This window comes from Vicugna pacos, chromosome 8, assembly GCF_048564905.1.
Source record: "Vicugna pacos chromosome 8, VicPac4, whole genome shotgun sequence".
NCBI classification, from domain to species: domain Eukaryota; kingdom Metazoa; phylum Chordata; class Mammalia; order Artiodactyla; family Camelidae; genus Vicugna; species Vicugna pacos.
Window position 1 is genome coordinate 79,107,812 of NC_132994.1, and position 16,443 is coordinate 79,124,254.

At 41.1% G+C, this 16,443-nt stretch overlaps 1 protein-coding gene across 1 annotated transcript; it reads right to left on the minus strand.

Moving 5' to 3' along the window:
• Window positions 1-1,785: 1,785 nt before the first annotated feature.
• On the minus strand, window positions 1,786-16,408 carry PSMB1 (proteasome 20S subunit beta 1). Its single transcript, XM_006213789.3, has 6 exons — window positions 16,225-16,408; window positions 12,807-12,914; window positions 9,897-9,978; window positions 7,479-7,608; window positions 3,072-3,178; window positions 1,786-2,069 (listed from the first exon to the last, which is right to left on the minus strand). Exons 1-6 carry the CDS (start codon window positions 16,335-16,337, stop codon window positions 1,884-1,886), a joined length of 726 nt encoding a protein of 241 aa, XP_006213851.1. The 5' UTR covers window positions 16,338-16,408; the 3' UTR covers window positions 1,786-1,883.
• Window positions 16,409-16,443: the final 35 nt, after the last annotated feature.

The window sequence follows — 16,443 nt, forward strand, 5'->3', positions numbered from 1 at the left end:
ATGGACCACTTGTTCTCTCCCTGTTGGGCTTGGACAGCAGTCTCCTCCTGTCCTTGGGGACAGGGCCTCCCACCGCTGGTTCTCCTGGTCCCAGGCCTTCGCACTTGGACTGGAGTTTACACCACTGCCTTTCCCGGGTCTCGAGGTTGCTGACGACAGGTAATAGGACTTGTCAGCCCCCAGTCACGTGAGTCAGCTACTCCCAATAAATCTCTCTATATCCTATTATGTTTCTCTGGAGAACTGATGCAATGAAGATGGCAGACGTGTATTTTGGATGGGATGCTGGGAAACAAGCTGCTGGAAAACAAGCTGCTAGACAAGCAGCTAGAAAAGAAGCCACTCCTAAATTTCCATGAGCTTAAAATATTACATTCACACTTGCTTGCTTAAAATGCATATGCTTGCTTTAATGTTTTGCACAGTAGATGATCTATAGCACGTATTACGCTAAAGAAAATGTGTGGTGAGCAATCCTGACATTGACCATGAGGGCAAGAAGGAGGGCAGATAATTCCTTAGGGTGAAACAATGGATGGTCTTGGGAAGCCAGCTGTCCATTAACAGAACTTTGTTCTGGCATGAAACCATGCTGTTGAACCCAGGGGAAGTATTTGCTATCTTGAGATGTCCCAGAGGCAATAATAGGATAGACTCAGAAATTTTGCATACTCCCAGGAGGGTGATTGTTCCTGGAAGGGATGAGCCTGAAATTAATCAGTTAACCAGCAAGCAGAACTTAGTGCTTATCGCATGGAATATCTAAAGCCCCACCTCTTTGATTCCATTTTTTCTGAGCTGTATACTCCTAATAAATATGATGTCAACCAGGCTTTCGGGGCTCTAGATCCATGAGATCTTGAGTCCCCTGGTCCCATCTTTGCTCTTTACTTTGTCTCTTTGTTTCTTAAGTCTTGCATTGCCTGTCCTCAGACACGGTCCCGAGCTGCGCTGGATGCAGCAATGGGATAGTCTAGTTTCCAGATATGATGCTATAAGAGAAATATGAATGAGATCTCACCATTGTGTCCTGGGCGCCTGTGACAGTAGTCAATAAGTTTTTGTAGAACAAAGTTTAAAATGTGTATCTACTAAGGGGTTTTGATCATTCAAATTCTTAACAGAAGGCCAAGAGTCAAATTCCATTTTTGTTAGGACACAAATCATACCCCTAGATAATATATAATTTGACTTGTTCAACATCAAGAAAATTGCTCCAGTATTCCATGCACTGGAGTTAAACCGTATCTAATGCTTCCAAGACAACAACTTTGGCTCTATCAAAATTTAGGTCTCTATTTGAAATTCCTAAAGTGTTTATAAAAATTATCCCAGATTTCTGGCTAAGGCCAATTTAAAGGCTATTTGCTTTTACAGTTTTCATCTATTCTGGTTGATTTAAAGATTTTCCTCCAAAACAGTCATTCCAGATTGCTTAACAATCCCAGGAATGTTAAGTCTTAACATTCTATTCAAACCCATTAATTTCCTAATAAAACAGAGATGGTTTAAAGGTAATCTGCCCTTCAAAGCAAGTTGAGTCAAGTAAATACATTTCAAAGAACCCTCTTCATAACATGGGCAATCGTAAGATGATAAGCTGATCAAAGAAGTCAACTTTTCCAGATAAATTTCTTGCTCATAGATGTAAACTAAAAGAGTTTGTATCTTTAAAATACGAAAATAGCTCTAGATAATAGAAAAATACGGGAAGAACGAACATGAAACAAAGAGGAAATTCTACTTCCTTGTTCTGTCCTGGAAGAAGACAAGTTATAACAAAACGAGTGCTCTGAGTTTTATTTTTTAATAAAACAAAGTCCAACAGTTCCAAGCTACAAAGTTAGCCACTTTTGAACCGATCAATGTTAAGAACACAGAAATCAGTCCTTCCTCAGAGGAACGGTCTCCTCCCGGATGCCCTCCTTGGTCACGATGCAGATCCTGAGCGCATCACCAGTGTACACGTCCCTCTCGGCAGCAGAAATGAAGACGTCTTTCACGAGCCGCATGGCTCTGTCTAAGGACAGTGGGACATGCTCCACGTTCTGCATGTTCTTAAAACCAACCTAGTGGGACAAGAAACTTGGATGAGGCATCATGTGACCATACAGAGGTGGTTCAGTCTCCCCCAATACTTTCACATGTCTCAGGATTCAGAATGAATACATCACATAAATTTAAAATGTCCCTCAACTGAAACACTTCCAGACTTTGCTGAATTCCACATACCTAACACCTGACAAACACCCACTGAGACAAAGCCCCGCTCCTGAGGAGCACATAATGGAGAGTGAATATATGTGAGCAGAGTATCCTTACAGAATGCGCTGTAACTAAGAAAAAGAGCCAGGAGAGCCCCAGGCTATCGTAACTAAATCTCCCAGGAAAAAGACTTCGGCAGAAACCACTGGCGTAGACGACTGCTGAAGGGTAAGCTGGAGTCAAGGATGGAATGACACTCCAGGCGGGGGCTGTGGTATGTCCAACAGCACGGAGATGGGCAGGCCCAGCACATCAAGGGTCTGGGTGGAACACAGGAAGACAGGAGACAGACTGCATACAACACAGTTTAGAAAAGCAAGGAGGATGGATTCAAGAAGTAAGCTTGTAAGCAAAAAGGATGTTAGGAAATAAACACAATGATCCATCCAGGCAAGATTCCACGCAGGTCTGAATGTAGCCAGCAGTAACGAAAAAGGGGGCAAATTAAAAATATACTTGGAAGTTAGAATACAAAATCAGGTGACACAGAAATGTTGAGATTGGGGAGAAGTGTATTTTCATGATATTCAGGTAAAAACGGCAAGAGGAGATGTGCAAACACGGACCAACCACTGCAGAGAGAAGCAACCCGGAGTCGTAAGAACAAGGAAGAAGCCGGAGCCATGGGGGTGAGTGGTCACAGCAGAACAGAGACAAGGAGGTCTCGGTGGGGCAAATCAGCCAAGCAAACTCTGCTGTGGCTCCCGGGAAAGCCCTGATCTCTTGGCTCCCCTCAGTCAATGAGGAGAACGTGGAGGGAAGCACTTCGCGTTCACGCCGCCGGCACCGGGACGCAGTCTTGTTACCTGGTTGTCGAGCAGGGGCTGCAGCATGGCACTGGCTGAGCCTCCAGCCTTGAAGGAGTCTCTCTGGTAGGACCCCACTGGATCAAAGCTGTACACGGCTCCCTTCCCTTAAAAAAGAGAACAGTCCCCATAAGGATGTGTCCGCATCACAGTGTCTTCCCAGAGGAGCTTCATGCTCCCTTCAAGCCAGCACCACCGACTACCACCTGTGGCTCCCAGTATGCACGTGGCCTCACAAGTCCTGCTCCAAGTTCTGCACCAAACTCCACAACATTCCTAAAAACTTCTAGTACAGACACGAGTTTAAGACTTTCCTAAGTGTTAAACATGAGACGTTGCAGAAAAGCTTCCTGTGTTTTCAAACTAGCAGTAGGCACACTTCTTACCATCAGCACCATAAAATATCAGTTTAATGAAGGAGAAATTACAGAGAAACACAAATGTCACATGTAAAAGATTAGTTTTACCACAAATGTCACATGTAATAAATTAGTTTTGCCTAAAAATCTGCTCTGCACTACCAGGATGAAGAATTATTGTATTTTTGTGGGTAAGAAAAACAAAATCTGAGCCCACTCATTCTTAACATGGCAGTTACAAACAACTGTCAGCAGATGGATAAATGGGCACACAGGCTCTCCTGAAGTGAGCAGACTGTCATGCCACTTTCTGATAAGCAATCTGGTGGCAGGATCTATCAAAAGGTAAAAGTACGTACCCTGTGACCTAGTAATGATTTCACTTGCAGAATTAAGATTTACCTATAAGAACGCTTACATAAACACACCAAGCAGTATATACAAGATCATTTCTATAGCTCTTACAAGAGAAACTATTTACAAGCAATCTAAAATCCATTAACAGAAAATAGTAAATCCACACAGCAATGTACAGCCTAGGAAGAGGAAGGTGGGACCAGGGGACACTCACAGGACAATGTAAAATAAAAGAGCTCTGTACTATGTACAGCACAATCTCGTTTTCATGTAAAGGCACTAAGTAAACAGTACACACGTTTATATAAGTACACAAAGAGTGAAAAGATCAGTAAATGGCATGAATCTTAATAGATAAAATTATTTTCTTCATCAAAATAATTCTTAAAAAGTGCAATGATGTCAAAATGAAAAATAAAATAAAACCAGACAAGTCCTAGAAAAAAACAGGTAAGCCTTGGAAGGGGGAGGCCTTCATAACAAAGTCAGACATCAATGCCATAAGGACACGACTGACAGGTTTGTACGAAACTCAGAACTTCTGTGTAGCCAAAGATACCTCCCAAAATGCAAGAGACCAACAACACCCTCGGGAGGTACCTACCACATGTGTTTTAGAGGGCTGACACAGCTGTTCTCACAGATCAGTAAGAGAGAGACTAACCTGCAAATGAGGCAATAAGCAAAGTTAACACACGGGGCAACCTCCAGAGGAGAAATGAAAAGGGCAGTAAACATGAAGATGCCCAACCTCCATAAGCAAAAAACACATTCAAACTAAAACAACGAAGTATTTACTGGGCAAAGACCTTTAAGTGTGTTAAAATACTGATACCGGTTAGGATGCAAAACAAACAGAGGTGCTTGCACCCCTGCTGGAAGGGTGCAGGACCACCCTTTATGAAGGATGAGGACGTGGTGAATGCTAAACAGATGATGTTCTCTGACCCAGAAACTCAACTTCTGAGAATGTCCTCCAGGGAGATAAGCACACAAGAGTGGGTGTGTAAGGATGTTCATCATCTTGTTTACATCAGGAAAACTTGGCAGGAGCCTGAATGACCCCAGAGGACCGTGGGCAAAGTATGGGGCAGCTACATCTAACCGTCCGCTGTGCGTCTATTCACGAGCACAAGCCCGTCTCCATGCCAACACACCCACCGTACGATCCTGGAGAAATGCGCGCACTCAGGTAGTGCACAAGTACGTGTGAAAAGCAGTTATCTGAAAGCATGTTCACCAGACGTTTAACAGTAATTACTTCTAGGACAGGGTTTGGGGGGATCTTTTATCTTTGTATCTTCTAATACTATTCGACACTCCTACAAGTATTATTGTTTTCATTACAGAAAAACTAAAGCCACTATTAACTTGGGGGAAAAAAATTTTAAGAGGACATGACTGCCACTGGAGAGTCAAAGGTCAAAGCAGACAGCTGCTGATCCAGCGCCCCGAAGGTCTCAATGAGGAGCACAGACCACCCCACCAACACAAAAGACATCAGCAGAGGCTCAGGACTTGGAGGCACCAGGCTCAGGCATGGGGAAAAGGCAGGCACAAAAACACAAGTGTTGGATGGGAAGTTGATATGCTACTCCAGGGCAGACCTTTATGATCAGATTTTGATACATCACTCTTCAATATGAATGGTTAGCCAAAAATCAAATGAAATCTGAAGGAAGCCTCCAACCATAGAAGGTGACAGCCAGAAATAAATAAACAAGACAAAAAAAGTAATCTGATAAAATGCAGAGAACACAGGAACATTTCAAAGGAAGCACAAAAAAAATCTAACAATAACAGGAAAGTTAAGAAAAAAATAAGGATGCTAGAAAATAAGAAAAAGCTCTTGGAAATTAATGATGGCATAAATGGAAAGAATTCAGTAAACAAGGCACTAAAGTTGAGGACATCTTCAGAGCAGAACAAAAAACCAACAAGTGGACAGTATGTAGGGAGAAGAATCAGAAACTACAGGATTATAACCCAGGTGGTTGTGGAGAAGGTGGGGGCTGGGCAAGGAGGAGGAGAGGCAAGAAGGTGGAGAAAGAGAAAGTAAGTAAGAGTTTGGATGAAGAGTTTCCCTGTAACCGTTCAGAACACCAGGATAAAGAAAACATTCTAAAGGCAAAGTCTCCGAAAAGGTCTCCTGATTTCTTTTTTCCAGAAATTTCTCAGGAGATGCACACCACCAAAGAAATAAACCAAGAAAGAGGATAGTGTGGATGAAAGAGCTGAAGACCACCTTGGGGAACAGAAAAAGCAGACAGGACTGCTTTATTACATACATAAATTTCTCCAAGAAATACTAACTTAAAGAACAATCAAAGCAAACCAGACAAAATCAGAAAAGACGGTTAGAAACACCTGAGAGAGAAAACCACCAGAACAAGCAACAATGTCATCACGTGGAAATCAAAGAACAGAGCTCTGCAGTCAAACAGATCTGAACCCAAACCTTATTAGCTCTGTCATTTAGTGCATGTGAGGTTTCCAAAATCAATCTCTCAGAAAAACTCAAAGGACATTGCCTGGCCTGCTGAAATTCACTGGTAGCTATTATGAATGGTGCTCAAATCTGAATTTATTAACCTGACATTAAAGTCAGACATAACTGAAGTCAAAACAGGCACTGGAAGCGTCCAAACATGCTGGGTTTGGCAAGCTAATCTGTGGCTAGAATGTAATTATCTGGATTAAGGGTAGTTAATTTCTATTCATCATTTCTGTGCTTTTATATTTTCTCTTAGTTTTCAAGTTTGAAGTCTGAGAAAACTGTGTCAACCTAATTTGTGTACACATAAACCATAGCAGGTAAAATGATCTGAATACTCCCAGAGGTCACATACAGGGGTCGCAGTTGAAAGGGAGGGAGAGCAAACAAACAAACCCATGGGACAGAAATGGACAGGAGTAAAAACTAAAGAGAGGAGATGAAAAGAACCCGATTCCTTCCTACCCGGAAATCTTCCCTTTCAAAAAGATAGACTTACTTAAACGTTGTCCTCACCCAGACTTTTCTGTAACTTTTTTACAATGGACTATTCTAACTGGTGGCACAAATCTGTCCTAGGAGATTGTATTTGGTTTTTGGAAGCAACCAGAAGTCAACTTAAATCAGACCTGGTGAAAAACATTGCTGCCCTTGCTGGGTAACACAGCTTTGGATCAAAACCAGGACGGAAACATCAAGTAGTAAGACTGATTTTCTTAGACCTCCTGGTCTGACTCTGACAGAAAATCCAAGCGGTGTTTCAAAAACGTTCCAAAAACACTGGTGGAAATGCATTTCTTCTAACACAGTATTTTAAAAAAAAAAACCAAAAACCTCTGAAGTCAAATATATTTGTTAATAGATTTGTTACTACTTAGAATCATACTTAGGTCAAACTTCTCCAAGTCAGATTTCTTTCTATAAGATTAAAATGCTAGTTATCCACTGTTGAACTCATGCAAGATCTTGAGAAAAGAATAAAATGACTGCTCATTCACTATTAAAGCCTAATGCACCCCTTGCTGTGTCTTTGGATGATACTTTATTTCCCTTTTAGCTTCAGTTTCATCACTGCTTTAATTGTGAGAAAATGAGGCTGTTGGGCAGAAGGGTATCTGTGGTTCTTTCCAACTCCAGAAGAAACACAACATCCCCAAGATGCCACCCCCTTCATTTCCCAGAAAAAATCAATTCTACCTTCTTCGTCGAGCCCCCCGATGATGTTGTAAACATAGTACGGAAAGAAGCGCCTTGAGTAGAGGATTGTGGACAGCATTGCAGCGATTGCCCCGGTGGTCATGGCCTTGTTATTGGAATGCTGATACATCTGCAACGAGCAACGAAAACAACAGGCACACAGAGGCCGAATATACTACAACACTGAACAGTAAAGTAAAAAGAAAAGCCTGTCTTGATGAAATGGGAAAGGATGCCTGTTTCCTTCAACCACACGCACAACACTACTAAAATAAAACGATAGTTTACTATGTACTATCATTGTGGGGGCTACAAACATCTCTAAGGGAAAGAATGCTAAGTCTGCCTTCAGCTCTCTGGTTTAAAGACTATTTTCCATGTCATCCTTATCTCAGGCACTGCAAATTCAAGAGCAAATACACAAATGGCACATGAGGCACCCTGGACAGGATGTTCCAAATCCAGCTCTCCACTGTGCATCTAGACTGTGTTCAGCAAAGTACAGCCCGTGGGTCAAAGTCAACCCATCACTTGTTTCTAAAGATACAGTTTTATTGAGACACAGCCCTGTTCCCTCATTCCATATTGTCTATGTCTGCTTTTGCATTACAAAGGTGAAGATGAATAGCTGCCCTGGATCAAACGGTCCATAAAGCTGAAAATGTTTCCTATCCTGACCCCTGATTAGACTCAGATATAAGTCCCTCTCACTATTCTGCAGAGTAGGGGTCTGTGAGAACAGAACAGGTGAGCTCAGCACCCTCACTCTGCACGGATCTAGTATAAGGCAGTGGTCCTGCTCCTTGAAGCATCTACACTGAAGAACATGGTGTCCAAGATAGAATCTTACATGGTGATTTCCAATACCAGATTTACTACATCCTCGGGAATCCTAAATTATCCAATAAAATAAATTTAAGGTCACCAATTTCTTTGTCAGTCACATAGCAAACATCTCTAAAGAGAAGCCTAAGAAGTACTATAAAATCAAACATGACAATTAAAATACTGAATTAAGATTAGAAATGAGCTACTTGGACAAATAGGTATATAGAAACATTTTTTACCAAGGTTTTAAAAAAAATTCTTAATTTCATTTCATTTTAAAACCAAGCACCAACATTACTCAACTCATCATTTATACAATAATGTATGAAAGAAAAATTTCAAGGATTGTGCATTGAGTTGAACTCACTTTTACTTGTTTTATTTTATTAACAAAACATTACTGTTCACGTCATGTTTATTTTCGTCCTCTAAAGTCCACTAATAAAATATGCATTAGGAGTCATATAAAAATGCCAATAAATGCAAGTCACTCAAGCTTTCAACATAAATAAAGACTTACCAGTTAAACAAATTCACTATATACTCCAGTGAGATCACTCTTAAGTATAAATGATCTTAAGGGTTATTCACAAATAGGCAAAACAGACCGTGACCAACCCTTCTAACTTTGCTATGTACCAGCTGGACTTAACCAACACCCTACAAAATTAAATAAGTAAACTTAGGGCACATAATGTCGATACTGTTGAATACCATCAAAAGTAAATCAAAAAAATTTCACTAGGCTAAAGCTGTTTAAGAAACAGAGCTACGTTTCTGAATATTGACGTACGGTGACTGAGAATCCTACTCCGATCCTATACTGTCACCAACTAAGAAGAGTGTAGTCACTGGTTGTATTACAGGTAAAACCCACTTCAATACAGTCCAAGTTACTCCTAGTCTATTCTCCTGGAAACTATCTGAAGCAAACACAGCTTAACATGGACAGGTGGTAACAGAACTCCAGACATGCCTCTGTTTTAATCAAGTCAGTGATCCTAGTTCCTTATGCCTCCCCAGCTCCCACAAGACATGCAGACAGTGACAGTGTCAGCCCCGCGAAACTGCAAAACAGGTTAGTCTAACTCTCTCTGCTTCCTGACTGTACCCCTTTGCTCTCTCACCCCATCCACCCCGTGTCCACTCTCCTTCCTCAGCTGGCTATCAGCTACAGCCTGCTGCGGGGTTAGATTGACCCTCTAGTCCAGACCGCTGGCTTGTTCCTTCCTATTCTCACTCACGCTAAGAGTGCAGTGCTGTGAAAAGGGACAGCGTGTCAGCTCATCGCATTCAGAACCAAGCTCCAGTCTAAAAGCTTGCCTTCTCTGCAGAAACTGATTTGTTTTACAGGGAAGCATTATCTTCAGCAGAAACCCTCCCAGTCTACCTCATAAAGGGTAGAGAACCCTCTACATTGTACCTGTATTTTAACAATTGGGACCTGCTGTAGTTTCACACTATCCTATTTTGACGATGCTGTATACCAACACCATCTCATTTCTAGGACAGGGTATAATTCCACCTGCTAAACTAGTTCTTCTCCAGCTTTTGAAGCAAGAGTCACGATGTAGGTACAAAAGAATTTACCTTCAGTCTTGCTTCAATAATCTTTGTCAGGGTGAGACAGTCTCCATGAAAACCACTGCATCCAATGACTGTTCTGTCTGTTCTGTAAAAAAAACACATTTCAGGAAACTACTTGGTCTGACAAGTGAAGCAAAACACATCTTGGGTAATGGGGGTAAAACTCCCATTCCCATTACTGTAATGGGACAACCAGTTAGCCCTTTGCAGGGGGTGGGGGGAGTGGTCTGTATGCTGACATCTCACACCTTACCTCAAATGAGGGTAGCTGATTTAAATACGATACAACCCAATGTGCACACAGTAAAGTTTCATGAATTGACCACATAAAAAAATTTAAACTGTTATTAAAATATAATGAACAAAGGTTTTTAAAAAAGAACTAAGAAAATACATTTGTAGTACACATGACCAAAGTCTAATTTTAATTTCCTCATTCTACAAATGAGCCCTACAAATGTGGAAAGCATTAACAACACAGTGGGTCATGGGATGTGATGCTCAGTATGGTGACTACAGTTACTAACACTGTACTGCATATTTATAAATTGCTAAGAGAACAGATCTTAAAAGTTCTCATCACAAGAAAAAAATGTTGTAACTGGCTGTGGTGATAAATATTAACCACACTAATTGTGGTGATCATTCTGCAATATATACCAATACGTAGTCATATGCTCAACTCCTGAAACTATTATGTTATATGGCAATTGTACTCCAATTAAAAAAAAACACACGATGGAAAGATGGGTAAGTTATTTGAAAGTCATAAAAAGAGACACAAATCACCATAAACATATTTAAAAACTCACTCAGGAATTCAAATCTAAGCAAGAGATGATCTCAACCTATTAGACTAATAATGCCTAATGCTGGTGAGGTTGTAGAAAATGGGTACTCTCAGATACTAAGAGACAGTGTACATGATCTAACTTTTTAAGAGGGCCATTTGGTGGTATCTAGTAAAAACTTACATGCACATCACTTTCACTCAATAATTTCACCGCTAGAAATGTATACAATCAATCTATCCATGCGAGTTTGCAAAGATATGCTCTACGTTCTCTTGCATGTAAGTATACACATTATTTGTATGGCTCTCCAAAATTAAAATCACTGATTAAATTTCGGTATATCCACGTTTCAAAAATTAATTCCTAAACTTCGGTATCTATAAGGAAACGTACACCAATCTCATCAAGAAATATTCAGCAAAGGCCATGTGACACCCTTACTTTCAGAAATGTACGAATGACACACAAATCATACTTGTCCAACTACTGGGACCACTGACGCATCTAGGGGCATCACCAGCATGTCCTGATCCACCCTACAACCAGCTTCACTGCACTGAGTTAAAGACCTCCAATCTTCTGTAAGGCTTCACTGCCTTTGCTACTGAGATGTGCTGACAATACCAACAGGGTAGGACAAAATCAGTTTCAAAATGCTTCTGTCAACTATCCAGGTATAGAAATGAAAAGGATCTTTCATGCAAAGAATAAAGAGTAAATGTAAGTTTCAAACAGGTGGAAGAGGCAGGCTTGGCTCCAAGTCAGCCCCAATGGCACATGATCGGGGCAGGCAGGCAGTGCCACTGCGTATATGGCCTAGCGCTTAAGATGCATGACAGGAACACAGGCATCTCTAATGTTGTCTCTATTTCTAAACCTAAAGTATTTCATTACAAACTAAAATAGAACACTACAAAGATGAGCAGAATCTTGCACATGGATGGTGTCTATAAAATTGTTTTAAAATTTTATTTATGACATTTACTACTTTCAAATTATAAAGGTTACACCTCAGAAGAAGAAAAAAGGTAGGGTGTGTGCGCCATGAATCAGAGAAGACAAAGGGGCATCAAAAGACGGAAGTGGACAGAAAGGGAACTGGGATGATAAAGACAAAGCTCAATTGTTCTTTAGGTTACGATGTGCACCAGCCCTGGGCCAGGGAAAAAGACAGAGCTCTCTCCTTTACCTGCTCCCTGCATCACCACAAGGCCCCGTCTAGAGGACCCGAGCCTCATCAGTCCATTCCTATTACAATTCAGGTTTAACAGGCTCTTGTGAACTAACCTAGGAATTAGCCACCATTTTAAACTGTGTCCAAAAATGTTAAATACGAACCATTGCTAACCTGAAGGTGCACTTACATAATTTATGCAGACTTTTTTTTTTCCAGTATACATGACTTTATTTTCTTATATTTTAGAAAAAAACACAGCTAGCCCATTAAAACTGTGAGTTCATGGATATAAATGCTTAGGATATGGATAAACAATGTTTCAGGTTATTTTTTTAAAAAAGTGCAGATTAAAAAAAACAATTAAACAAGGACCTACTATATAGCACAGGAAACTGTATTTAATTCCTTGCAATGTGCTATAATGGAAAAGAATCTGAAAAAAAGTTTATGCATATGTATAACTGAACCGCTTTGCTATACACCTGAAACTAACATTGTGAATCAACTACTCTTCAATAAAAAATAAAACTTAAAAAAATTTTTAAAAATTTAAGATAATGGATGCACAGAAGGATGAAAAGATACACGATAAAGTAATAACAATGAAATGCTAAGAAAATCTAGGTGATAATATATGAGTGTTTGTCACAAAATTACTCTATCTTTGTTGTATAATTGAAATTTTTCATAAGATTTGAGGTAAAAAATATTTAAGCTACCAAAAGCACTGTTGGTTCCTAAGTATTGCAAATGTCATTCAGACTACATACTGAATTATTAGAAAACAATTTCCTACATTATTATTTCCAAACAAAAATGCAAGCTAAGCTCCAAACAAGCAATCTGAAAATTCATGGAACAAACTATTTAGGAGTTGAATCTCTTGCAGCATTAAATCATCACAAGGTGCTGAGAAACATTTTTTTAGAAATATTTACTTACAATTTGTAGCATTTGGGGCTGTCCCGTGTGTGAATGGAAAACCCTTCACTCAAGCGAGTGTCAGAAGCAACAATTGAAAAATCTTCTCCAGCAATTGCCAGTACAGTACTGAGGGAAAAAGAGAGACAAAAAAAAAAAATGAATGCTTCTGGGTGGTAATAACACCTCTCCCAACATGAGAATGCTCCACAGCATATCCTAAGATAAAATCTACTACATGTACGCGAGTGCAAGGTCCAGATGGAAAAGGAAAGTTCGGGGGAAAAGATCCCTGGGCCACAAGTCGTCTGGAAAAAAAATATTAAGTGCTCCCTAAAAGACAAGCCTGAATCAGAGCAAAGTTCTCTTAGCAGAAGTTAACGGAAAAACCACTGAATGATCACCAGTCATCAAAAATTAAACATCTGGGGGGAAGTAATAGCTCAGTGGTAGAGCATGTGCTTAGCATACACAAGGTCCAGAGTTCAATCCTCAGCACCTCTATTAAAAATAAGTAATTAAATAAATAAGTAAACAAACCTAACTACCTCCCCCCCAAAAAGAAAAAAATTTTAGAAAAACTTTAAAAATATTTTTTTAATTAAACATCTACTGATACTATAAAACAGCCGAAGGCCATGGCCCTGCCCATGAGGTCAGGTGTAGGCAGTGGTACCACAACACAAGCTATCTGAGCTCAGGGAAGAGGGATTCAGTGTTTTCCATTTCTTTATATCCAAGCCCTCAGCACTCAGGAGACACCCAAATCTGCTGGAAAATGGACCAACAAAGAACAAACGTTTCTCTCTGTGGTTGTACGACTCACGCAAGCAGTCCCTGGAGGCCTAGAGCACCAGCTCTAAAAGCAGACTGTCTGGGCTCTGGGTATGGGTCTGCTGCTTAGCGAGAGGCTGCAGGTACACTGCTTAATTTTCCAAGGCCTCAATGTCCTCTTATGTAGGTCAGAGATCACAACAGTAGTTACCTTATTAGGGTGTTACATGAATTAAATGAGTTAATAATTGTTAAGCCCTTGTACTAGTGCCTGAAACATAATTGGTCCTCCAGTAAAAGTTAGCTTGATCCTGTGGCACACGTATGAGGCAGCAGGGTGTAGCAGCATGTGATCACTGAGAATCTGGGCTCTGGAGTTACCTGAGACCTGTCCTTGCCAGTTAACAGCTCTGTGACCTTGAACAAACTATCCAAGTTCAAATCGATGACATTAGCAGTTCTTGTGTTACCAGGTGACCGAGTTAAGTGACGTAATCCACATAAAGCACCCAGCGCCATGCCTCACAGAATGTAACCACTCAGAAAACTTTAGCTGTAATTTTTTCTGAGGTGGGATGGCACTACAGCTCCCAAGGAGAAAAGGATGGCATTCTAAATAACATGAACAGTGAATAAAGGAAAAGTTATTAGTCCAACAACTTAACTCAGGTGTCCCTTTCTGTGTACACAAGTGGTGTGACATAAGGCTTATGTGATGGGTAGAAATCCAACTGTAGGAAATCCCAAAGGTAAAAGTAAAGATTTTGGAATTCCTGTGAGGAACCATAAAGGTTATATGAGCAAGACTGAAAGAAGTTCCACTGGCAAAGCAGTTTCAGGGAGACCACTGCAGCAGTAACAATGTATGAACTACATGTGAAATAGGGGGAAAGTGTTCCATTAAGACTAATGCAATAGGAAGGCAGCAACGTGAACAGGAAGAAACAGGTAAATCCAAAAGCCAGAAACACACAAATTGTAATTATCAAAATGTGTTAGAAGGTGGAAGAGCCAATTTTGACAACCAAGGTTTTAAACTGTGAGGAGCAGCATGAAGGCACAATCGTAAGGAGTCAAAGAAGTGACTGAGAGGAATACTTAGCCTGCTGTCTGTTTTAACACCCTGAGTTACGGTGAGAGCAGAAAACCCAGGTGCAAATGTTTTATTTAAAAAGCCAGAATCGAGGGGAAAACTGGAGAAACAGATTTGGGAATATCATCCCATAAATGAGACATGTGAGAGTGCTCAGTGATAAATGTGGAGGCCAGTCACTTGGAGTTTAACCACATTTAGTCTGAACAGGAAAAGATACAGGACTAAGTCTTATTTTGTGGAAGCAAAGGCTGCCCAAGAGCCAGCAGCAATAAATATCAAAGTAATGAGTACTGAATACTGAACACCTTACAAGTCTTATACAGAACTCATGAAATGCGTTTAAAAACCCAACTTATGATATAACTACTTCATTAGCTGTCACAGGAAATATTTAAAAGAGCAATCGTAAAAGCATACATAAAGTCAGTGGCAAATGAGCTATAGAGTCAAGTCCTGGGGCTCAACTTCACACCAGCTCCGTGACTAATGAAATTTCTAAGGGCCCAGGTTCATTTGTAAAACTGAGGCATATACCACCTAGCATTCAGTTATCATGAGGATTAAAAAAGATAACTGCTTTCAATTTACAAAATGCTTCTTTTTGATTCTCTCCCAAACTATGGGCAGTTAAGGAAAATAAGGAAATTTGGATTCTAGAAGCTGAGAGGTACCCAAAGATCACACTGCCCTTTAGTGGCAGAAACAAGGCTAAAATCACAGCCTTCCACTCTCTTTGCAACCAAAAACCTACATTAAAATTTCAAAACCATAAGGACCTGATTAATTAACCTGGTTATCATAAAGGATCAACTGTTTGTTCTAATTGGATATGTTTTAATGCACAAAGTCTGGTTGGTAAACTATAAACACTCCTTAAATATAAAGTTTTTCCTTGTTAGGAGCCCTAAACACAGTGTCTTTCCACAACTCTCATTCTTTTAGTGTACTATCAAGGACAAGCATCATTTAAGATAAAGCCGGTAAGTAAAAAGGAAGACAACCTGAATGCAACACTCAAGAATATACGTATTCAAAGGTCCCCTTTCTGAGTATTTTTTTCCCCTCTAAACTTCCGCTAACCCTTAAAAACAAGCACTGATCTATGAAACTAAGTCCGGCCAACTAATCCTCCCTGCTATTTAAAATAAGAGAAAAGATTAAGTTGTGGATCAGCTCTTTCAGCCACAGACACAACCACATCTAACGACACGGCCAATCAATCCTAACTCTTTAATCTCAGATACTCAAACTGCCCCTCGCCTGCTGGCGCGAGAAACTCGTCCAGGCACTAAGGAAAGGCTAGGCCCATGTTTAAAGCTCCTCTAGAGCAGATGCCAGGTCTCCGCGCCAATCTACTGTCTCACTGCAGCGAAGAGCAGGGTACGCACACTCGACGGTCCACATCGAGACCGGTGAACGGCCTGGAAGGCTAAGCCCTGAGGAACAAGACCGAACGAGCCACCGCGGAGAGGGAGGCCTGCGGGCGGCGGCGCAGCGCCGGGCGGCCGCGCCAAAAGCTTGGGCAGGGACGCAGGGGGCGAAGAGGAAGCAGCGCCCGCAGGGCTTTACCCTCCGTTGAAAGCGTAGGGCGAAAAGCGCAGCTGCAAAGGGCCCGCGACGCCGTGAGGCTCCATGGCCAGGTCTCTGCCAGGTCCCGAGTACGCGGCGGCGGCGGACAGCATCGCACGGCTCCGCTCCTGCTGTCTCACGACGAGAATGGCGGCCCGGCCGGGCGGAAGTTGCGTCACGTCCGGCTTCCGCAGACTGCCTCCGGCCGCTCTATCTCGC